At 46.5% G+C, this 25,624-nt stretch overlaps 2 protein-coding genes across 3 annotated transcripts in view; both read right to left on the bottom strand.

Annotated features, from left to right (window-relative positions):
* ELK3 (ETS transcription factor ELK3) overlaps positions 1–25,624 on the bottom strand; it is a 77,772-nt gene that overhangs the window by 39,933 nt on the left and 12,215 nt on the right. Inside the window, exon 2 of the mRNA XM_050749315.1 lies at positions 8,430–8,638. Within this exon, the coding sequence (XP_050605272.1) occupies positions 8,430–8,636 (207 nt within the window). The 5' untranslated portion in view covers positions 8,637–8,638. The remainder of the gene's footprint in view (positions 1–8,429; positions 8,639–25,624) is intronic.
* On the bottom strand, positions 4,822–8,419 carry LOC126931281 (histidine-rich glycoprotein-like). 2 transcript variants are annotated; one of them, XM_050749318.1, is made up of 2 exons: positions 5,856–8,419; positions 4,822–5,819 (listed from the first exon to the last, which is right to left on the bottom strand). In XM_050749318.1, the coding sequence occupies exons 1-2, from the start codon at positions 5,881–5,883 to the stop codon at positions 4,822–4,824; spliced, it is 1,026 nt and encodes a 341-aa protein (XP_050605275.1). In that variant the 5' UTR covers positions 5,884–8,419. The 2 variants fall into 2 exon arrangements, with proteins under 2 accessions (XP_050605275.1, XP_050605274.1); XM_050749317.1 differs by having other exon boundaries at positions 4,822–5,815; positions 5,892–8,418.

Genomic DNA, 25,624 nt, shown 5'->3' with positions numbered 1-25,624 from the left:
TGTATATGGAGGTGGCACAGGGTGAATTTTGTCCGTCCCGGAACTATGCTGACATCCTCATCCCCAGTACCAATGACTAGAACCTTATTTAGAAAGGGTCTTTGCAGACGTAACCAAGTTAAGATGAGGTCATACTGCATTAAGGTGGGCCCTAATCCAATGACCGGTATCCTCATAAGAGGAAAATTGGCCAGGCACTGTGGCTAATGCCTGTAATTGCAGCACTTTGGGAGGTTGAGGCGGGCAGATCACAAGGTCAGGAGTTCAAAAGCAGCCTGGCCAACATACTGAAACCCCATCTCTACTAAAAATACAAAAATTAGCCAGGTGTGGTGGTGCATGCCTGTAGTCCCAGCTACTCGGGAGGCTGAGGCGGGAGAATCCCTTGAACCCAGGAAGCAGAGGTTGCAGTGAGCCGAGACCATGCCACTGCACTCCAGCCTGGGTGACACAGCGAGACCCTGTCTCAAAAGAAAAAAAAAAAAAAGATACTCTGGACACACAGAATGGGGAGAACGTCATGCGATGATGGAGGCAGCAATCCTAGTGAGGCAGCTGCAAGCCAAAGCATGCCAGGGACTGCTGGCAAGCCCGGGGCTGGGGAGAGGCCAGGGAGGAGTCCGCCCGAGTCAGGGGGAGCACAGCTCTGCGGACACCCTGCTCTGGACATCTGGCCTCCAGAACTGCGAGACAACACATTCTGTTGTTTTAGGCCACCTACAGTTTGTGGTCATCTGTTCTGGCAGTCCTAGGAAACTACAAGACAATAAACAAAAAGCAGTGACTGCTTTTTTTTTTTAATCACTCATTAATATCAACTTTCATGACATAAATGGTGTGCATTTGAGTAGTGGACACATCAGTGTTTTATCCATTTGCTCACTCGTCTAGCATTTACTAAGCAACTAATACGTGCTAGACCCTGTCTGAGGTACCAGGGCGACAAAAGTGGTGCAGCCAGAAGGCCACGATGACAGCAGCTGTATACAGACAGCTAGGACACAATACAGTCAGTTTTATAAATACGCATCACTGGAATGATGAGCCGTCACTGAGTGGGTGCCTGATACTATGCTAAGCACCTTGTCCACATCATCTTATCACCTCTTTTCATCTTCACCTAGTCCGACGAGGAAAGGTGCTGTTCCCATCGCCACTTTCCAATGGGTGAACTGAGACTCTGAGGCTGAGGGACCGCTGGACCATAACCTCGAGGGCTACGGATACCAAGCCCCCACCAGTCACTAAGACAGCCCAGAAGGTAGAGACTGGCTCCAACTGTAGGTACTCAGAGCAGTGCCAGAGCTTTGACTCAGAGCTGTGAGGGAGAGTCATTTAAATAAGAAAGCATCTTCGCAGTCGAATTTTCATAAAAGATTAAATATATTAAAATACGCAACTGAGGAAAGAAACTGCTGTCGTCTGTCTTCAGTCATTAAAAAGCACGACAAAGTGCTCCTGACAGGTCCTAAGTGAAAAGGGCCATTATACTCAGATCCGGCGTTTCCCTATCTCCATGTACCTGAGCAGCAACGTAGCAACAAAGGTTTTGATCTTCTTTTTTTTTGACACAGAGTCTCGCTCTGTCTCCAGGCTGGAGTTCAGTGGCGTGATCTCGGCTCACTGCAACCTCCGCCTCCTGGGTTCAAGCGATTCTCCTGCCTCAGCCTCTGGAGTAACTGGGACCACAGGCACCCACCACCACACCCAGCTAATTTTTGTATTTTTAGTAGAGACGGGGTTTCACTATGTTGGCCAGGCTGGTCTCGATCTCTTGACCTCATGATCCACCCACCTTGGCCTCCCAAAGTGCTGGGATTACAGGCTTGAGCCACCATGCTCGGCCTCTTCTTCTTTCTTTAATAAATTGTGCTAAATGTTTTTAAAAGAGACAGAGGTCTTGCTGTGTTGCCCAGGCTGGACTTGAACTCCCGAGCTCAAGTGATCCTCCCAGGTTCTAATTTTCTTCCATGCGCTGTCTGAAATTTTCAAATTAGTGATAGAGAAACTATCATCCGTATTATCATTCTGACTCATGCTTCACTGTGCCTACCCTGTTTGGGGCCCTGTTCTCAGCCCTGCACATGTGTGAACACAGTGAATCCCATCACAGCCCCATAGTGTAGACGCTACTATTATACCCACTTTACAGAAAAGGGAGCTGAGACTCAGAGAGATGAGGCAACAGGGCCACAGTCATGGAGCTGGATTCAAACCCAGATGATCTGGGCTGGAGCTCAGGCTGTAACCACCTGGCTATGATAGTCTGAGAGGGGAGGAAGAGAACACGCTTAGGAGCAGCAATGATTAAAGTGCCTCAGCCCCAACCCGAATGCATGGGCACAAGGACGACCCTCCTCTGGGGCCTTCCTGACCGCGTGGGCACAGGGACGACCCTCCTCCAGGGCCTTCTGCAAGTTTGCACACTTTTTCCACTTTTTTCTCTGCTAAAAATATAACATATAACATAAAAATAATGATATTCTCATGCGTGTCTACTCAAGCAGGAAAAATTCCCTATTAGGACAAACCGAGGGATGTGCAGTTGCAGCCAAGAGGGAAGAAGTGACAGCTAGCAATGGACAGGAGAGATGACAGGAAAAAGGACACAGCTGCTGAGTTCAGCGGCCACCTGATGTCTGCACTGAAAGGCTCTGCATGAATGTTAGTGCGGAAGAGGAGGAGGACGCCGAGAAGGAAGAGAACAGTAAAAGGCAAACGGTGAGGCTGAGCTGTACGTGGCGCTGAGAAACACACGCGGTTCAGGGCAGCTCCAAGTTCAGGGTGGCACACACAGCAGTGGCCCAGGTGGCTTCGCATCCACAAAGACTGCTCCAATCTTTCTCTCAAGCGAGAGGCCAAGCCACTTAAGACTGCCATTTCTGTGAGTCAAAAATGGTCACACGCTGGCAACACACACAGTCAACTTACACCTGTCATCACAGAGTGACACTGGCAAAACGGAAGGAAGAAAGCAGTTGTCGGAAAATGACAAATAGAGTGTAGTTTTCATCACCTTTTTTTGACATGCCTCCTCTTCCTCCCTTTCTCCATCCCCTCCTTTTTTCCTCTCCCCTCCATTTCCCTCACCCACCTCTTTTCTCATCTTCCTTCCTCTCCCTCTTGTCTTTACAAACTGTATTGAGTCAAACTTTCCATCTTACCACTTGAGAGCATTTTATAAGGAAGAATCAAACAGCCATGTGTGCACATGTACATGCGTGCATGCACATGTACATGCGTGCATGCGCACGTATGTGTGTGCATATGGCAATAGCCGTGTGTGCATGTGGACATGTGTGTGTGCAAGTGGGCGTGTGCCTGGGGGCATGTGCATATGCATGTGTGCATGTGTATGTGCATGTGGACATCTGTGTGGGCATGTGTGTGCACATGTGTACATCTGTGTGGACATGTGGACATATGTGTGTGCATGTATGGGCATGGGTGTGTGCATGTGTACATCTGTGTGCATGTGGGCATGGGTGTGTGCATGCAGACATCTGTGTGTGCATGTGGACATGGGTGTGTACATGCGGACATGTGTGTGCATGTGGACATGGATGTGTGCATGTGGACATCTATGTGTGCATGTGGCTAAGGGTGTGCACATGTGGGCATGTGTGTGCGCATGCGGATGTGTGTGTACATATGGGCGTGTGTGCATGTGGGCATATGTGTGTGCATGTGGACATCGGTGCATGTGGGCATGGGTGTCTGCATATGGACATCTGTGTTTGCATATGGACATCTGTGTGTGCATGTGGGCATGTGTGTACATGTGGGCATGGGTGTGTACATGTGGACATTGTGTGCATGTGGGCATGGGTGTGTGCATGTGGGCATGGGTGTGTGCATGTGGACATCGGTGTGTGCATGTGGACATGTGTGTGCATGTGGGCATGGGTGCGTGCATGTGGACGTGTGTGTGCATGTGGTCATGGATGTGTATATAGGGACATGTGTGTGCATGTGGACAGGGGTGTGTGCATGTGGACATCTGTGTGCATGTGGACATGGGTGTGCACACGTTGACGTGTGTGCATGTGGGCATGGGTGTGCGCATGTGGGCGTATGCATGCTTGTGGCGTGTGTGCACGTGGGCATGTGTCTGCATGTGGACATCTGTGCATGTGGGCATGTGTGTGTGCATGTGCACAACTGCATGCGGACATCTGTGTGCATGCAGACGTGTGTGTGCACGTGGACGTGTGTGCATGTAGGCATGGGTGTGTGCATGTGGGCATGTGCCTGCATGTGGACATCTGTGCATGTGGGCATGTGTGCATGCAGACATCTGTGTGCATGCGGACATGTGTGTGTGGATGTGGACGTGTGTGCATGTGGGCATGGGCGTGTGCATGTGGACGTGTGTTTGCATGTGGACATCAGTGTGTGCATGTGGGCATGGGTGTGTGCATGTGGACATCTGTGGGTGCATGCGGACATCTGTGGGTACATGTGGATACGTGTGTGCATGTGGACATCTGTGTGCATGTGGACATCTGTGCATGTGGGCATGGGTGTGTGCATCTGGACACTGTATGCATGTGGGCATTGGTGTGTGCATGTGGGCATGCGTATGTGCATGTGGACACTGTGTGTGTGCATGTGGGCATGTGTGTGCATGTGGGCATGTGTGTTTGCATGTGGACATCTGTGTGCATGTGGGTGTGTGTGCATGTGGGTGTGTGCATGTTGACGTGTGTGCATGTGAGCATGGGTGTGCACATGTGGACATGTGTGTGCATGTGGGCATGGGTGTGTACACGTGGACATGTGCATGTGGGCATGGGTGTGCGCATGTGGGCATAGGTGTTTCTATGTGGGCGTGTGTGTGCATGTGGGCATGGGTGTGTACATGTGGACATCTGTAGGTGCATGCGGACATCTGTGGGTGCATGTGGACACGTGTGTGCATGTGGACATATGTGCATGTGGGCATGGGTGTGTGCATATGGACACTGTGCATGTGGGCATGGGTGTGTGCATGTGGGCATGGGTATGTGCATGTGGACACTGCATGTGGGCATGTGTGTGCATGTGGACATGTGTGTGTGCATGTGGACATCTGTGTGCATGTGTGTGCATGTGGGTGTGTGTGCATGTTGACGTGTGTGCATGTGAGCATGGGTGTGCACATGTGGACATGTGTGTGCATGTGTGTGCATGTGGGCATGGGTGTGTACACGTGGACATGTGTGTGCATGTGGGCATGGGTGTGCGCATGTGGGCATAGGTGTTTCTATGTGGGCGTGTGTGTGCATGTGGGCATGGGTGTGTACATATGGACATCTGTGTGTGCACGTGTGCATGCATGCAGGCATAGGTGTGTACATGTGGACATCTGTGGGTGCATGCGGACATTGTGTGCATGTGGACATGTGTGTGCATGTGGACATATGTGCATGTGGGCATGGGTGTGCACATGTGGACATGTGTGGGCATGTGGGCATGGGTGTGTGCATGTGGGCATAGGTGTTTGGGCGGGTGTGTGCATGTGGGCATGGGTGTGTATATGTGGGCATGTGTGCATGTGTGCATGGGTGTGCACATGTGGACGTGTGTGCATGTGGGCATGGTCGTGTGCATGTGGACATCCGTGTGTGTGCATGTGGACAGGTGTGTATGTGTATACTCGTGTGTGTGCATGTGGACAGGTGTGTATGTGTATGCTCTGTGTGTGCATGTGGACAGGTGTGTATGTGTATACTCGTGTGTGTGCATGTGGACAGGTGTGTATGTGTATACTCGTGTGTGTGTGCATGTGGACAGGTGTGTATGTGTATACTCGTGTGTGTGTGCATGTGGACAGGTGTGTATGCGTATACTCGTGTGTGTATGCATGTGGACAGGTGTGTGTATACTCGTGTGTGTGTGCATGTGGACAGGTGTGTATGTGTATACTCGTGTGTGTGCATGTGGACAGGTATATCTGTAGAAGGAAAGACATGGAGCAATTTCTTCTGGTGGCCAAAGACTACATGACACAACAGGATAGGAGGCTTCTCCTGCCCTTACTGCCAGCTCCAGCTCGATGCTTGGGGCTGCTCAAAGGTCATGTGGCCAGTCCCCATGCTCTGTCCAGCAAGAGAGAAAGGGACAGTGCAGGCAGGCCACACCAGCCACCTGGACTCCTGACCTTGGACTCTACCTGATGCACATCGTTTGCTGGGATTTTTCAATACTGAAGTTGTTTCTTTTTTTTTTTTTTTTTTTTGTTCTAAGAGACAGGATCTTCCTCTGTTGCCCAAGCCCAAGCTGGAGTGCAGTGGTGCAATCATAGCTCACTGCAGCCTCAAACTCCCAGGCTCAACTGATCCTCCCACCTCAGCCTCCCAAGTAGCTGAGACTACAGGCATGCACTTCCACACTTGGCTAATTTTTAATTCTTTGTTGCGACAGGGTCTCGCCATGTTGCCCAGGCTGGTCTCAGACTCCTGGACTCAAGTGATCCTCCTGCCTCAGCCTCCCAAAGTGCTAGAATTAGGTGTGAGGCGCCATGCCCAGCCTGAGGCTCTTGGTAATAAAACTTCTTAGGTTGTAATACACTTTGGACAGCCTGACTGCCTACCTGGAACTCAAGACATTCAAAGGGAAAGGAAATGAACGGCCCAGAAGGCAGGGTGTGTGTGTGCCTTCTGGCTGGGAACCTGGGCGGACCAGCGGGGTTCAAATCCGGGCTCTGCCACTCACTGGCTGTGTGCACCTGGGCAGGTTGCTCGTCTAAGCCTCTGTGTTCTCACGTGTGTAAGGAGGATGATGACGGCAGCACCTGTCTATGGGGCTGTTGTAAAGTTTAAAGGAGACAAGGGGAAGAAGTGCTCAGCACAGCACCTTAGACGTCTAACAGAAAGTGCCAGAACATACTTGACTGAAGGCTATGAAACTGCTCTCTCTGGAGATTTAAAAATCTGCCCAAGGGAGATCAGATGTAGTCCAAACAGAATGGCTTTGCTAATTTTGTGAGCAGTCATTTCCAGCCCAGGACATCCCTTCATGCTAAAGAGACACAACCCTTAAACCCCCAGGCCGGAAGAGATGAGTCCAGTCCCAGACACAGAGGGAGGACTTCTTTTTTTGATACCATGATTGAAAACAACGAAAATGCTTTTTGAGTCTCAAAGCCCAGCTTTTAGGCACTCTGCCAGCAGGCAATGGGAGTGTTTTCCTTCAGCAGCCCCAGCTCCCACTGCAGAACTTAGAACCTGGGAAAACACACAAAACAGTAAGCCGTCTGCGAGGCTTTCAGACAGTGCAATTTGCAAGAAGTGCTTTTATATTTTAGTAGGACTCTGCAGTAAGTCAGGATTAATTAATTGCTACATTAAAGGAGAGCACCTTTAGCATTTCAATGACATAATCACGTGCAATTACGATCATATAAAAGGAACACTTTATAATTAATGATGTCTCTACTTCCTGAAATGTAAAATCCTTATGTCTTAAATTCCAAAGAGGTTGGCAGACAGCAGGCCCTAAATATAGATCAGGAACTAATATTTAAATCAGTTTTTAATTCACCTTTTAATATGAACAATAAAACCAGAACAAAAGCTTACCATTATCATGGCTCTAGCTCTTTATGTCTTAGAGACTAAATATGCAGCAACAACAGATTCAAACTGAAATGGCCAACAATTACAGGCCAGAAATGGTTCTCCTACACAGCAATAATTTTGCACTAGCAAGCACATTAAAACTGTTTTTCCAGAAATGCATTAAAACTCACCCCAGCTGTCCTGGTTTTGGCAACCACGCTATACTTATACTATCACTTAACAAAGCACTCTGCCTCATCTCTATGACTTAAAAATGAACGTGTTTTTTCTTCCAACTAGGGAAGTTTCCCATGAAGCTGCAAGCACCAGGTACCAAGCAGTGTTCTAAGTACTTAACATGTAATGGCTCGGCTGGTCATCACGACAATCCTGAGCCAGGATTCCTATTCCTATTATTATTCCTATGCTGATTCCTGTTTTATAAATGAGGATACTGAGGCACTGAACTGTTAAAAATTAATCTGCCAAAGCTACCACCTCCCAGGAAAGGTCCCTTTAATTGAACCACAAAGCAGACAGGATAAACAGACTTTCTGGATTTTAACATGCATTCTGTCATTCGACCAATTCAACATGAGGAAAGCCCCAGAGCCTGCCTGCATCTCATTTCTATTGTTAGCAAAGTTCTTCAGCAAACTCAGACGAAAAAGCAGAAGAAACAAAATGGGACCCTCAGTAACATCCAAAGGGCTTCCAGAGGGTGGGGAAAATCCCTACCGCACAGTTTTTCTCCAAAAAGAAGGCATACACTGCCCGTTTTATTTTCTAATTTGATTCATAGCATGCTATTATCTTCTTTCATCAGGGAACTACTCAGAGGGGATTCCACCCTCCCCAAGACGGCCTCATGCAAGGTCAAGGGTTTACCTTGTCATAATAGTATCGCAGGGCTCTGCTCAGCTTATCATAGTTCATATTTGTTTTGTTTTTTCGGAGTCCCCACAGCTTGGCCACTTCTTCTGCTTTGAGGAGCTTGAATTCACCATCGTTCGAGGTCCAGCAGATCAAATGCTCATGTTTCTGATCCAGCAGCAACTGCAACAGGAACTGCCACAGCGTGATTGCACTCTCCATACCTGCGGGGAGAGGAGGCCGGTCAGAGCTGACGGTCACGATGCCGACCAAACTTGGCGGGGACAGCGGGGGCTTCAGAATGGGCAACGCAGCTGTCCCCTCCTTCCCCCGGTGAACCTAATAAAAAGTAAGCTTTCACTTCCATCTCAATGGGCCACTCTGAACTGGGAGCTTCCTGGCTGCATTTCTGTAAGCAGCCACAATTCAGAAATACCGGGAGGCCCTGTGGTCCTCCTCTATTCACCACATATGTCCCCACGAGCGACAGCAATGCATGGGGAATAATGTGGAACCATGATTAATGACATGACCACTTGCAGAACGGGTCCCCATTCAAACCGTTCCCCACTTAACACAAGTGTCTATTCCCGCCCATCCTATCAATTTCTTTGTGGGTCTGTGATATAGTTTGGATGTGTCCCCGCTCAAATCTCATGTTGAATTGTAATCCCCAACATTGGAGGTGGGGCCTGGTGGGAAGTGACTGGATCCTAAGGGCGGATTCCTCATGAATGGTTTAGCACCATCTCCCTTGGTACCATACTTGAGTTAGTGACTGAGTTCTCATGAGATCTGGTCATTGTTAACAGTGTGTGGCACCTCAGCCCTCGCTCTCTCGCTCTTGCTCTGACCATGTGACATGCCCGCTCCCCCTTTGCCTTCTCCCATGATTGCAGGTTTCCCGGGGCCTCCCCAGAAACCCAGCAGATGCCAGTATCATCCTTCCTGTACAGCCTGCAGAACTGTGAGCCAATTAAACCGCTTTTCTTTATAAATTATACAGTCTTGGGTATTTCTCTACAGCAATGTGAGAAAGAACTAATATAGTCGGTCTCTAACTAAAATGCTGGACCCCATGCTAAGTGCACTTTATACAGGTGCCTGCAATATCTCTCCTGTGGTTGTGGTATACGTCTAAGTGTAACTGCCTTTCCTATGTGATGAGCTTCAGAGGAAGGGACTTTGCTGGATTACTTTGTATTGCCAGCACTCTGATAACCCACACAATGCTCAAAGCTGCCCAGACCATGGATGCTTGTGAAACTGAACAATCACTGCCAATTGCAGAGACCTTCCCTTTCCCGGCACTCATCATGCTGCAGGTCAAAGCCACCATCACAGGTGCACAGATGGGAAGAGCAATTTCTCCCATGAAGAGACAAAAACCTATACAATGTTATCCTTTTCCTTCGACTCTGGTGTGAACTTTTTAAATGCTATTCCTTCCGGCTAAAATGCTGTTCCCTAGCTTTGGAGCCTGCTGAACTCTTTCTCATCCATTGTGACCCAGCTCAAATCGGGCCTTCTCAAGGAAAGTTTTCCCCACTCCTGGGCAGTTTCTCAATTTCAGGCATTTGAGGACTTCCATGACAATACGTATTGATTCTAAGTAGTAGTAGTAGTAATAATAATAATAATCCATTTGTGTTATCAATGCTCATTGCATTTTTAAAAAGGTGGCTAGACTGGCCTCAAAAGCTTTGCCACAGATCAACTGTTGTGAGTGGCACAGAGAGCTGGGGATCATCCCCTTAGATGGGAGGGAGACACTGAAGTCCTGGTGAGCGGGGGCTGGGGGAGAGAACCTGGAGTGACAGCAACCCGGGGGTCAGCTCTGGGAGACCTGGAAGCCAGAATAATTGCCTTGGGGAGGGTTATTTGTACTAATATTGTCAACCCCACAACTCCTCTCAATTAAAGGAAAGTAGACTAGGAGGGCTGTCCAGTTACCCACAGGGCATTTTATTTAGGGCTCTTTAAAGGGGATATTCTTCACAGAAATCAGTATTAACCACAATGGTCTGTAAGACAGTCACTATCATTTCATTGCTGGGTCAAAACCACCTTTGCATCTCCCGAGTCTTGCACGCCCCCATTTTGCTGGGATGCATGGCAGCTGACCAGCCTCAACTCCTCCTATGAACCACCCTTCTGATGACTTGGATATGAGCCACAACTTTCTTCTCTTCACTGGCACTAAGAATGGCTAACAGTTGTCGCAAATTCTTGAGATTTTCTTGGCCAAACACGTCAGACAGTCAGCTTTAACATGTCTTTGAAACTTTAAGTGCCCGCTCAGATGAATCTGCTCCTAAGGGCAGAAGGCTGCCGGTGGGTTTGGAGGTCTGCAGGGAAGGGGCTGTTGGGCCTCTGCTCGCATGTCAGGTGGGAAAGTGGTCAGCCACTGCCACCCTCCACTTTTAACTGACATCACGTTCCGAATGGGACAGGAGGGCAGGAGAAACGTCTATCCATGTATCTTACACTTAGCGTTTCCACCTGCCGGGCCTCCTCGGAGCTTCCTGTGCATCACAGAATCACTTTGCGTTGCAATCCAACCCCGTGTGTCAGAGACCACGTCCTGGGCATGACTTATGAGAACCCATACGGCAGACTTGTTAAACGTTCTCAACTCCCCTCTCCTTAGGTGACTGTGTAGCCCTGCACTGGAGTGGCTGTGGGAGGAGTGCTGACATTGGGGCTTTGCCATGTGATTGCGTTTGGCCAGGAGACGGATGCGGGGAAGTGACAGCATCCCAATGCCGAGCTGGGGTCTTGGGAGGCATCATAAGTTGGCACTTTTCCTCCTGTGCTGCCAGGAAGCTGCTGCCCCAGAACGAGACACATGGAGGTGACCTGAACTCAACCCAAAGTCCGAAGCCAAGCCCCACCCACCCAGCGTCTGAAGCAGCATCAGTGACACTGACCTGTGAGAAAAATCAATGCCGCCATAAGCCAGTGATCCTGCGGCAACCTGTGACGCAGCACCACTGCGGCAAAATACATGATGTCTTGGCTTAAAAAAAAAATTCTCCCTTTGCTGGGGTGCCGTTGTCTTTACGCTCTAGAGCTTGTGTTCAAAATCATGAGAAAGGCCAGCTGCGGTGGCTCACGCCTGAAATTCCAGCACTTTAGGAGGCTGAAGCAGATGGATTACCTGAGGTCAGGAGTTCAAGACCAGCCTGGCCAACATGATGAAATCCCATCTCTACTAAAAATACACAAAATCAGCCAGGCATGGTGGCCTGCGCCTGTAATCCCAGCTACTTGGGAGGCTGGGGCAGAATAGCTTGAACCCAGGAGGTGGAGGTTGCAGTAAGCCAAGATCGCGCCACTGCACTCCAGCCTGGGCAACAAGAGGGAAAACTCCGTCTAAAAAAAAAAAAAAAATCATGAAAAAGTATGTTACTAGGTGTGGAGGGATTGGCTGATCACCTCTTTACTCAGAGGCCACACATGGGCTAAGTGGCAGCCATGGGTGCTATGGCCATAGCCTCAGGCAAAGGTAGAAGGAGAGAAAGAAAGAAAAAGGAGGAGAAAGCGTAGAAAGGGAACAGACAGAGGAGCAATGGTGGGGGTGGGGACCTACTGCTTCAGGGCCCCCCAGATTTCTGGAATAAAGGAACTCGCCTAGAGAAGGCAAGGAGCTGTTCACTAGGAATCACAGAAATGTCCCCACGGTTCAACCAAGTTGCAGAGCTTGGGTGGCAGCTGCAGGCACAGGGGATCATCAGAGCATCACTCAGAGGGATTGCTATGCGCAACACCACTCCAGTGGAGGTGACTAAGGGCTCCAGCCTCTCCCATCTGAGGCATGCCCAGCCTCACCCCGTGCTGAGAGCCTCGTTCTCCTCTTCTTGCGCTCTCCTGAGCCACTCCTTGACCCTGGTGGATCCACCAGTTTCGATGACTGGGCAGTCACGTAGCCTTCCCGGTGGAAATCCCAGCCAGACATTACTCAGACCTGAGTTGAAAAACTACTTTCCTGTGAGCTTATCACTTCATCTACAAAGATCAGTCACTCCTGTCTACCTCACACCAGAAGTCGCTCTGAGGTATCGTGGAGGTCCCAGGCAGCTCTGGAACCCACCATCCTCTCTGGCCAGAGCCACCTGCATGATGAAAACGGGTGGCTGTATGTGGCAGAGGTTTGGGTAGGGGGACAGGTGGGCAGTGGGCCACCAGCTGCCACAATGCTCTCTGTATTGTTTTCGTTCCACTCGACGTAGTTTAACTATGAGGTCAAGTTTCATAATTTACACAACTATTTTCACATACAATCATACTGTACATTCCACTGCGCCTCTGCCAGCTGGAAATTTTGCCAGCTGGGGTGTTGGAAAACACAAACTTTCTACCATTGTGCTGGGAGGTACGCCCTTCCAAAAATGCTACAGATTTTCACGAACTCATCTATGAGTATCTCTCTCACCAGAAAATAAATTTAAATGATTTTTTTTTCTAAATTAAGTCCTCGATACCTAGAATCCTTAATGAAGTCCAAGGTCTTAACAGGCAGGTACAATAAAGCCTATTTATCTGGATGCCACTTTAAGGAATGCGAGTAATTCAGACAGCACTCTGTGGCTTTTATTAAATCAACAGTTGAAGAAAGTGGTTGTACTGGAGATTTACGTTTGATACATTATAACGCACATGGAGGCCTGCTCTAAGTTAAAATGTTTCAGTCCGCCTAACTTTACTTAGCTGATTTCCCACCACTCTGAGCTTCAAATATGTAGAACACATAAAAGAAATGCTAGAAATCTTTTTTAAAAAATTCCTTTTATCTGATGAGAAAATGCTTATCTTGGCCAGGCGTGGTGGCTCACGCCTGTAATCCCAGCACTTTCAGAGGCCGAGGCGGGCAGATCACGAGGTCAGGAGATCGAGACCATCCTGGCTAACACAGTGAAACCCCGTCTCTACTAAAAATATAAAAACTTAGCGGGGCGTGGTGGCAGGCGCCTGTAGTCCCCGGGGAGGCTGAGGCAGGAGAATGGCATGAACCCGGGAGGCGGAGCTTGCAGTAAGCCGAGATCAAGCCACTGCACTCCAGCCTGGGCGATAGAGCAAGACTCCGTCTCAAAAAAAAAAAAAAGAAGAAGAAAGGAAAAAAAAGAAAATGCTTATCTTTCCCCTGCCTGGACCCCCACTTTTTTAAGATTCAGTGGGTACATGTGCATGTTTGTTCCATGGGCATATTGCATAATGGCGGGGATTGGGCTTCTAGCATACCTGCCACCCAAATAGCCAACACTGCACCCAACAGGTAATCTTGTAGCCCTCACTCCCTCCCTCTCTCCCCACTTTTGGAGTCCCCAGTATCTATTATTCCCGTCCTTATCAGACCTTATTTTGAATGTACAAAATTTTATCAGGTATTTTAATGCCATTCTTTTTGCAGAATTGAACTCTGTGCTTTCATACTGAGGCCCACCAGTCTGCTTTTAAAGGCATCATTGCTCTTACAGGAAGAGGTGCCTCCTTCACATCTGATACTTTCTGGTTTCCTCTGACCTCACCTCAACCTTGCAGCCTGCAGGGCTTCCTGCCTCTGGCTGACCTCTCACCATTTCCACCAGCACTGACCAGGACCATGGTCACAGGTGGCTGAGGCCCACCCGCTCCTACTCCACAGGGCAAAACCACCTGTTACTTGCCCCAAATCCTTTCCCTTTGTAATGTAGAGCTGTGATCTGCCACGGTAGAGTGAAGTTAGATGATTTAGAGCAGCTTGTCAAATGTGAATCAAATGCATACCTCCTTTAAAGGAGCAGGAGGCAGGAGGAAAAGTGATATGCTCTCAGTGTTGACAAATTTTTTTTTTTTTTTTTTTTTTTTGAGGGAGTCTCGCTTTGTCACCCAGGCTGGAGTGCAGAAGCACGATCTCGGCTCACCGCAACCTCTGCCTCCCGGGTTCAAGCGATTCTCCTGCCTCAGCCTTCCAAGTAGCTGGGACTACAGGTGCGCATCACCACACCCAGCTAATTTTTTTGTATTTTTAGTGGAGATGGGGTTTCACCATCTTGGCCAGGATAGTCTCGATCTCCTGACCTCAGGTGATCCACCCTCCTCGGCCTCCCAAAGTGCTGGGATTACAGGCGTGAGTCACCGTGCCTAGCTGAGAAATTCCTTTGTTAAAAAATAATTTTCAAGAGGGTAAAATCATGGCTCTCATACAGATATCAAAACGAACACGTTCAAGATTTTATTTCACTCATAATTCAGTAGGGAACCAGGCAGACGTTATAATGAGTTCAAAAAAGCATCTGAATAATAGAGACATTTATAGAAGAAGAATATTGAAATAAATGTGTAAATGGAGACAAAACTAGGGGTGGGAGCCAATGGCACTCTGTAAGACGGAATGCGGCTGTCTACAGAGGAGAATTATTTCACGATCAATTACCTATAGTCAACGTTGTAAAACAGCTTCCCAGAAATCAGAATCACATCTGGAGGGAGTCTTCTCTAGAGTCCAGAATGCAGTTTTTCACTGAAGCATAATTCTTTTCCTTTCAACTAGGTCTCACTCTGTTACCCAGGGTGGAGTGCAGTGGCACCATTTTGGCTCACTGCAGCCTCAGCCTCCTGGGGTCAAACAATCCTCCCATCTCTACCTCCCAAGTAGCTTGGGCTACAGGTATGCACCACCACGCCCTGCTAATTTTGTAATTTTTTGTGGAAATGGTCTCACTATGCTGCTCAGGAGTCTCCAGTTCCTGGCCTGATGCAACCCTCCTGTCTCAGCCTTTCAAAGTGCTGGGATTACAGGCATGAGCCATCGCATCGAGCTGCATATCTATTTTTTATAACTCAAAGCAAGTGCCAGTGAAGCACTTTCGTCTATTTGGAAGGTAAGCTCAGATTCCGGCATCCGACACTCTGGGTTCAACGGCAAAGACTCGTCCTGTCTGGCTGCGGGACTTTGGGGAAGTTACTTAACCTTTCTGTGCCTCAGTATCCTCATAGGTAAAACGGGACTGATACGATCAAAGTATCTCCCTTACAGGGTTGTTGTAAGAGTTACAGAAGTTACTAATGATGCACTTAAACTACACCTGGAGCAGAGTAAGTGCTATTTAAATGTTAACTACGATTACCTGTTAGGCTACAGGGACTCCTCGTCACAGAGCTGGCAGTGGAGTCACGTGGCCTTCGCCAGGCTGGAAGGCATTATGTAGATACTGCATCCACCTGGGCTCTTCGTCCAGGAGGCAATGAGCCCCCACACAGGCACTGAAATCCAGGAGACTCTTCAGCCACATGGCGACTGTGGTTTATAAGGTGACTTGGAGTATGCTTCTGTTTTGTAGTCTATCATCAAATGTGAAAGCACAAAAAATCTAAATGCTTGCAGAAAACTCAGATCCCGGAGTACAGATTCTCTGACTCCAGCTTAAGAAACACTGGTTTAAATGCTGACCCTGAGGCCTCCAGGCTGTGTGACCTCAGGAAAGAGGGTCCTTGGGGCTCTCACCTTCCCTGGGGGACACTCTGCTCCCATCTATGTGGCTTCTGTGGAGCGGGAACGGAGAGTTGTTGGGTCAAAGAGGGAAAAAAGAGAAATGTTCTAAATGACAAGCCAAGGGATGATGATGACACTGCTCATGGCCGCTGAGATAGGGCCCACAGGAGGACATTCACGGGCCAGTCAGGGCAAAAGACACAGAGTAGAGAGGCGTGGAGGGCCGAGAGTAAAGCGCTTGACCTCTGGCACAGAGGGGAGGGACATTTTTGCAGACTCTGAGTGATTATTTTCTGCCCTTATTCTGTTTTCAGCTTTTTGCACTTAAAGAATGCAGTTATGAAAATAGTTTGGAGGCCACGCGTGGTAGCTCACGCCTGTAATCCCTGCACTTTGAGAGGCCGAGGTGGGTGGATTGCTTGAGCCCAGGAATTCGAGACCAGCCTGAGCAAGAGTGAGACCCCATCTCTACAAAAAATACAAAAATTAGCTGTGTGTGGTGGTGCACGCCTGTCCACCCAGCTACTCTAGAGGCTGAGGTGAGAGGATTGCCTAAGCCTGGGAAGTAGAGGCTGCAGCGAGCTGTGATTGCGCCACTGCACTCCAGCCTGGGTGACAGAGCAAGACCTTCTCTCTTTAAAAAAAAAAAAAAAAAAAAAAGTTTTATGTCCCTCTTTAGTCTTTCCAATTTTTTTTTTAACTTTGATTCATTCTTTAATCCGACGGAGCCTCAAAGAGAAAGACGCTATTGACAGAAATAATGATCATTCTCATTACGCCGTGCCCGCCTCCGCCTACGTGAGAGCTGTCAGGTCACATGACACGATCCCAGCTTCAGGTGTCCCACCTCCTCCTGCCTCTGTCCCCCAAAGCTACTGGCCTGTTCTTAGAGGCTGATCTCCTTCCTGTCGGCCACAAGGTGGCGCCAGACGTCTTAATGTGAGTAGGAGCCGCACAGACTCCTTATGCAAAGTATGAGGTTTTTGCCTCCATTCTTAGAAGTCGAAATGCCCACTTATTTGTTCTTCTTTCTACTGATGGCAACCTAACACTTCCCTTTGCATGTTCCTTGTTTCATTTTTACTGAGGTGGGAGTTGAAGGGGCAGAATTAGCTTTGATTTTCTTAAGTTTCTATGTGGTGGGAACTAAAGAAACAAGGCAATTTAAAAAAAAAAAAAAGGCAGTAAGAGCCCAAGAAAAGGAGAAAAGCTTCTGGGTAAGGAATAAACAAAGTAGGTGCTCATGAGGTACACGTCTTTTTTCGTTTGTTAAGCTTTGCATGGTTAGAGAAATGAAGATGGATTTGAACACTTCTTCTGGAAAATTCTGGTGGGTTCAACTCCTCTGCCACTATCTGCTATGCGTTTCCATGTCATGATGTTATCATTGTCTAAGACAAAGGGTAGAAGCCATTTCATTATAGAAAATGAACCCTGTACTTTAGTCAAAGAACTGGAAGACAACATTTTATATTATTGGGGATCTGCAATAACTCAGCACAGAGTAGTATAGGTGTTAAGTAAATAAGGATAATATTTGGGGGAAAAAACCAACTTATACAAGTTCTGAAGTCTTTTTTATTATTTCTGTGAGTTGGAAGACTATTAAATTTTATTTTCAAAGGACATTTAAATTATTTTAATCATTATCATTGTGTATAAAAAAGGGATGAGGCCAACTTCATGTCTCCCAAGCTTTTCATTTATTAAAAAGTATTTGCCTTCTGTGAATATCTACAAATTGTCCATTTTAAAAAGGGTAAACAAAAGTAGGTATTGCTCACCTATTTATTTACCCTTTACAGTCTGCAGTGGTTTTTGTTGTTTTATGGAGTTTTTTTTGGTTTTTTGTTTTTTTTTTTTTTGAGACGGAGTCTTGCTCTGTCGCCCAGGCTGGAGCACAGTGGTGTGATCTCAGCTCACTGCAAGCTCCGCCTCCCAAGTTCAAGTGATTCTCGTGCCTCAGCCTCCTGAGTAGCTGGGATTACAGGAGTGCGCCACTGCATCCAGCCCATTTTGGTATTTTTAGTAGAGACAGGGTTTCACCATGTTGGCCTGGGTGGTCTCAAACTCCTGACCTCAGGTGATCCGTCCGCCTCGGCCTCCCAAAGTGCTGGGATTACAAGCATAAGCCACCGCGCCCGGCCCAGTCTGCAATGTTTTTTAAATAACTCTTCCATCTTGGGAAAGAGAAAGACTGCTGGGATTACATGCCTGTACATGTTATATCTAGCACAATGCAAGGATTACTGGGTTTTTAATGAATGGATTACATGCCTGTAATCCCAGCACTTTGGGAGACCGAGGAGGGAGGACAGTTTGTGCCTAGGCGTTCAAGACCAGCCTGGGCAACATGGTGAGACCCCATCCCTACAAAAAATACAAAAATTAGCTGGATGTGGTGGCACACACCTGTAGTCCCAGCTACTTGGGGAGCTGAGGCAGGAGGATCACTGAAGCCCAGGAGTTTGAGGCTACAGTGGGCCGTGATCGCATCGCTGCACTCAAGCCTGGGCAACACAGCGGGAACCTGTCTGAAAAAAAAAGAGAGAGAGAGAGATTTTTCAGATGAAATCACTGACAACCACTGAAATAACAACATATGCAATTTACTGTGTGTAAATTACCCCTCTTTCCTTCTGAAACTATGCCGTCTCTGGCTAAATTAGAAGTAACTCAATTGGTTTGTCAGTGACTTTTATATGGGTGAGTTTTCTTTGGAAAAGTAAATGATGGCTTCGTTAACTCCGGCTGAGAAAATGGCTTACAACCATTCTACTTCCTCCCACATAATTCACCGCACCCCACCCCACCCCACCCCACCACCATACAATCCAGCCCCATGTTATCCTACATTCTCAGAGTGGGCCCACACTAAGACAGAAAAGGGCCTATTTCCATCTGAGGCTGCCTCCTGTGGGTACCTCTTGATCTCTAACTTAACATTCCAAAACTCTGTAAGATGCCTGGTACAGAGTTTGTTCTTTCTGGGCTTAGAGAAGAAGAGGTGGTCAATCTGCAGGGTAAAGAAATAACTGGTTGTCCCAGAAGCACACCCTATTTCTCTGTACCACAAAGCAGCAAGGCAATTTAAATGAGATGGTGTGTGGAAAAAGCATGGCACCGCGCCAAAGGCGTATCTATGTTTTAAACCTTCAACAAGGTTTCTATGCCCCCTTCATATATGCCTTATATGAAGCCTTCCACAACACATAAACAGCTATTTATTTTGAGCCATGATTTCACTTGCATTACCCAGCACTTCCAACACAGCCCCTGACAAACAATAGGTACTCAATAAAAAAGGTGTGTAATGAATCACAATTTCTTTGGATCTCAATTTCTCTAAGATGGGTATTGTAAGATCTGACTTCACAGACTCTTCCAAAATGAGCTAACGAGCCTAGACAAAATAACTGTATTTTGCTTCCCCCTCCCTGACCCCCGGGAGAAAGATGAACTCCCTCCCTTCTCCAGTGTCGTCCTCACTGTCTTGAGTCCTGTATCCCGCCGCGTGGCTCACCAGGTAGCAACACAGAGTGTGCACTGTGTAGTCTTCAACACACACACGTCTTCATTTAATCTCTTCTTTGAAAACATCAGACAAAAATTTTATTGGGTGGTTAAAGGAACATAAGCCTCCTAGATCAAAGCAGCCAACTGGTCACCCGGCCTTCCCAAATTGAGGCTGTCGTTCATGAGAGCTGCTTGGTTAACCATATCCACCTCCCCCTATATCAACATCCCCAGGAAACAGATTTAGAAGTCCTGGGAACTGCAGGGAAAATCTTTTCAGGTAACCCACTGTATTAAAACAGCAGACCATGTCTTGAAAGATGAGTGGGGCTATAAAAACCAGAGGTTCCTACAACCTGCGATAGTCCCTAGGCCCCCTTAGAGTCTCACATGGAAGGACAGGCTCTGCTGACAATGCTTTTTCTTTAAACAGATGGGCTGTTCCTTCCCAGACGTTTTTGGACTAAAACCTGAACATTCACTTTCTTTGCAATTGTTTTTGTTGCCTGTGTTGTTTGCATTCTCTTAATTCTGGCTTGAAGCACGTCCCACAGTTCTCATACTTGGTAACATTCAGCTTCCTCTTCTGCAGGTTGCAGGCAGGAAACTGGAAAATGGGCCACAGGAAACCTGGCCTCCTACATCTGTCCCACTTTGTCACTGCAGCTCTGGTTTCATTTTGTCTTGTGTTTTAGCTCTGTTTTAACCTTCAGCACTGCAGCCCAACTCTGCCTTCTGAAACAAGACTGAGGTTCTTATCGCCCAAGAAAACTCAGAATTTTTGTTCCTCCCCAAAGTAATTAACCCTGTGAATTCAACAGGGAAAAAATGCTAAGCAGATTCTCCTAAATAGTAGTCATTTGGACCAGAGAAGTGATTCATTAGATGTAATAAAGCTATTAATAAATCCACAATGAAAATTAAAGATTTCATAATACTGGACACAGCAAAAGTTTTTATTCTGTATTTCCTGTGATTAAGGTCAATGGAAAAGCACAAGTTATTTTAGGTAAATATGATTACGAGTGGTCCAAGGCTGCCTGATGAATTTTAACTTGCTAGGTTTTGATAAATAACATACAAAAATAAGCTACAATCATGTTTCATTATAAATATCACATCGTGATATATTTCAAGTTGTTTCATAATATCACAACTACTAAGTTGAACTATAAGAAATTATTGTTTTTGTAGATCAAAACTAGTCAAATACCAGCAATCTCATATATTCAACCTAAAATATATTCACATACATAAAACTGATCACACACACACACACACACACACACACACACACACACACACACATCACATCCCCAGGGCAGTTTCCTCTTCACATATTTGGTCCATGGACCTTTTTGAGAATCTAGAATTCTCTAGGAAAAAGATATATTTATACAAAATATACATAATTTCACCAGGATTTATAAAACTAACTTATAAATTTCAAATTAAGAACAGTGTTCTAAGAAAACGTTAGCTATTAATATATCCTCCACCACCAGCAATACTGAGATCCCATGGAATTCTCAAGAACAGCGCTCACAGCTAAAGAAATCCATTACTTCATTAAATAGGAGCTTTTCTTTTTAGTGCAATTAAATCTGATGACCACACTTACTATGTACCAGGCATTGTGCTGAGGGCTTCATACATGCTGTCTAAATTTAATACTCTCAGTTGGCTATGCCCATGAGGAACTATGACTTCGAAAGGTAAAATAAGACGCTCATGGCCACACAGGTAAAATGGGCCAACAGAGCCTCATATCCAGGGGCATCTGGTTCCAAAGTCCAGGTTCTTAATCAACGCACATATGCCCCCAGTAGAGGCTTCATTTCTCATATGCACACTTCACTGCTGCTAAGGGAAACGTCTCATTGTAATTTGTGGGAAATACATTCCCACTAGGAATCAAATCAGGACATTTCCTTGTTCATTGCTGGTGTTGCCTCATCTGCGTCTCCAGCTGCTCCAGTTGGGTTCTGTTTCAAGAAAGAATCTTTGAATGCACCCCATCCACCATTTTGTGAACCACTGCCCTCCTTTCAAAGATCTGTATCATGGTTTAAATAGGTTCCAGGTTCACCCAACACTAAATATTAAGCAAGGGTGGCTCTTGATACAAGCGGGACGTTGAGAAGCTCTGTGTTCTGGAAGTCGGTGCCTCCTGGACCTTCCATTCGCTGTGTGTGTGTGCAGGACAATGGAACAGGATGAAAGTCAGAGGAAACAGAAGTGAGCTAGCCTGGCCTGAGAGGGGCCCTAAACACACATGCACCTCACATCACGAAACGAATCATGAGAAGCACTTCAAGTGTGAATAGGGATAGGCTGGAATCCCAGGGAAACCGTGCATGACAGTACCTGGCAAGGTCCCTAGCACCCAGCAGGGCCTCCAAAACTTTCCTTTACAAAGAAACACCTCTAGGGAAGCCCTGTTTCAGGGTCTAAGAAAGCAGTGTTCAGGATTTCATGGAGGACACAACATGTCCTGAAAAAACCAGGCTGTTCCGCCGTCAGTGATACTAAGATTTTGCGATCTTTCAGTTCGAGCTTTAAATTAACGAGCTCCCTAATCCCCAGTGAGCATCTGGCCCCCCGACCCCCATACTACTTTTGATTCTTATGTTTCAGAGGCCTTCGCTTGAATGGAAAATCTTTTATGCAAATGTCTGTACTATGAATATCAATACGATTCAATCCTGCACACAAGAGAAAAAAGCTGGAGGTCAAAATATACAAATTCTCATTGCAGCCAAGACCTTAAAAAGTTGTGCGATCTTCTGTGCCTTGGTCAAAGGTGGGAAAAAAGAAAAAAGGAGAAAAGAGTCGTGTGAGCTACAGCAGGGATGTTAACTTCTGTATTTCAACGTTCTCTGTAGAAGAGGCAAAGTCAGTCTCATTTCTCTCCTTTATCTGCTATCAAACTAAAAGACTTCTTAAAAGTATTTGAAAGTAAAAATATATAATCCTTTTGATCAATACATTGCATAAATGATCTTTAAAATAAGGGTGGGACAATGTATTCAGCTTTAAAGACAGCTTTGACAGAAGTATTTTCTTAAATCTATGGTTGTCAATGTAAGAAAATGTTTATTTACTTAAAGATGGCTTTACAAAAATCAAAATAAAGGAAATCTTACAGACCACTTCCACTAGAATGAAACCCTAATCTTTCTGATAAACTTGAAAGCTTTTCTGTGCTAAAGAAGAAGCTGATGAAAGTCGAAATTATTTACCCAGTGCAATGAGAACATTTTTGCATGGATACAAAATGATGGCGGTTTTTCCACATCCAGAAACTGAAACATTTCCTGCCAGAGCATCCTCCAAACTCTTCTATTGTGTTGAAACTGTAAAATCTTTCTAAATCAGGACTTCCTCCTATTATGCTTTAGAGGCGTCTTTCTGGGAAGGGTAGATCCAAGGCAAAAGGTAGGAATTCCTGCAGCACCACCCAGTGGAAACATTACCAAAAAAAAAAGGCAAGATAAAATATGTTTAATAAAAGAAAATCTCATGTGTTAACTCCTCACTCAAACTCTGGACACCACTCTTTTTGCATCGATGGCAACCTGCAATCTGTTGTGCTTACAAACAGCCTCTAATATCACGTCTGCCCTGTGTTTTGCACGTGTGCACACACACCGCACCACGGCAGGGTCAGGAAGGATGGTGCACCCCTGGGGAGGAAGGGGTCCCAGGTGGGGTCAGGTGTGGGCTGTGACATCACCCCTTCCTCTCAGAAGGATCCCCAAGGGATCCTGGGAACCAGGAAGCCTGCACAGCTGTGCTGGGCACCCCAGTCCTGATGCAGCAATGAGTGTTTCCTGGCAGAGAGGTGCCCAACCATCTGTGCACCTTCCCTTTACCCTGGCCCAGCTGCACCTGGCCCGAGCCACCTCCAACATCTGCACAGCCATTCTACCTCCCTGGTTCTGTCCTGGAGAGAGTTGCAGAGCCTCCTCCTCCCCTCACAGCTCCTTTCTCCAGTCCCTGCAAAACTCCCTCTGGTGTGAGCATGACTTCGGCTCCCCTGACCTACCAAGGCAACAGTGCATCTCACAGCCTCCTCGGAGGTCATTTAAATCTGGTTGCACTTAATTTACTGCCTCCATCAAAACTCGTCTCTCTTCACCAGTGCCTGCTTCTCACAATGCATGACCCATCAGGCTATAATTTTCTTGGGAACTGGATGAAGCAACAAGAACCCTTGACCCTCTCCCTTCCAGCCCCTTCACAGAAAGCCCTGGCAGTGGCCCGGAGCAGAGGCGCCATTGCACACTCTTCTCGGGAAAATTGGGAACTTTCTTGTCGTCTCTACAGAACTTAAAATGACAAAGTAAACTCAATCATTTCTGGATGGTTAAGTCACTAAAAAAAATTGCCCTCTGGCTGGGCGCGGTGGCTCACGCCTGTAATCCCAGCAATTTGGGAGGCCGAGGTGGGTGGATCACCTGAGGTCAGGAGTTCGAGACCAGCCTGGTCAACATGGCGAAACCCCGTCTCTATCGAAAATACAAAACTTAGGCGGGAGTGGTGGCGGGCGCCTATAATCCCAACTACTAGGAGGCTGAGGCAGGAGAATCACTTGAAGCTGGGAGGTGGAGGTTACAGTGAGCCAAGATCACGCCACTGCACTCCAACCTGGCAACAAAGCGAGACTCTGTCTCAAAAAAAAACAAAAAAAAACAAACAAAAAAAAAAAAACTGCCCTTTAACATCAGCCTACCTGGAAAAGTTAACCTTTCTCCCTTTCTAGAGTAAATCCACTGAAACCATTTTTAATCCCTCTTTTAAATGGTACATAGATATGGCAAAGGATAACAGTTGGCTGAGCTAGACACTGTTTAGAGTATATGATCAGCATTAACACTTTACAGCGTAACATATTTGAATTGCTGATAATTTATTATGCAAAGGGTTCACTGTAGTATATACATCTTTTCTTTCTTTTTCTGAAGTTTAACATTTGCCAAAACATGTCAAGGTTTAGTTGGCTAATACTGACATGACCCAGTCTTTGGGTCCTACTCTATATAGTATTCTTGCAAAATGGTTATGAGTTGCTGGTATTTATGACCGAGGGATCACCATCAACATCTTTAGAGGTTTTTGAGAAGCACAAAGAGCTACCTGACAGAGGTGGTTCCTGAAGCAAGGAACCGGTTAGTTTCACTGTTTTTCCTTCGTGCTCTTCTCAACAAAACTCTTTCATGGTTTAGGAAATGCAAATTCCAGGCATAAACATTTATACATAAATCTGGTATGGTAATACATTCGCTTTGGAAGAGAACTATAAAAAACAGTGACTCTGCAGTCTTCAAAATATCATCACCTGCTCATGTGGTGGACATGTGTGGGGATTTCAGCTGCGTCTGAAGTCACGAAGGTAGTCACTAGCCCTTTAATAGCTTTACCCTCCCCATATGCATATGTCTTGCTCACATTTTTGTACAACGGACATCAAGTCAAGCTGCGTATGATGGTTATGGTGCCAAATGCAGAGGGATTCTAAGTATATAGGACCTCTAATAAAATTCTTTTTAAAAGGAAGTAAAAATACAGTGGTGTTAAGGTAAAAGTGCAGGCACAGCGCTCTCACCTCTCATTCACTGTCTGTTTAAACCAAGCCCGACTTGTAGACAAACAACTGTAAGTGGAACACACTTTAAAACAGCTTGGTGTTCCTGGTGGGTACTGTTATTTCCAAAACTTGCAAAAATAAGACAGTGACTGATTTCAAAACTTAATAGTCTTCTCATAATGCCTCACATTTAAAACAGATTTTTAAATTAACCGTCAAGATGCACTGAATAAATGAGGAAAATAACATTAAAACTGTCACTGAGGGGCAGACCAACCGTTCATTCATTCATGTCCAGGGAATGGTATTATGCAAAGACCACCAAAAGCATCTGATGGAAGAGACTGGCTATTGGTGGGCATTAGCATCAAACATCAATCTGTACCCCAAAGCATCCTCGCTGCCCTTAATTCCCACGCGGGCATCTACCATCCACTGGCTTGGGCAGTCCATTTTTGAAATGTCATATACAACTTATTACTCTATCTGCTCTTCCAATAACTCTTCAGCATGAATATATTAACTGTACAAAATCACAGCCAGATCCTGCTTTAGAGGATCTTTTTTTTCCCTTGTGAAAGAAAATCATGCCTCACACCTGTCATCCCTGTACTTTGGGAGGCCAAGGTT

The sequence above is a fragment of the Macaca thibetana genome, chromosome 11, assembly GCF_024542745.1.
Source record: "Macaca thibetana thibetana isolate TM-01 chromosome 11, ASM2454274v1, whole genome shotgun sequence".
In the NCBI taxonomy this organism is placed as follows: Eukaryota; Metazoa; Chordata; class Mammalia; order Primates; family Cercopithecidae; genus Macaca; species Macaca thibetana.
This window is presented reverse-complemented; position numbering and strand designations above follow the sequence as displayed.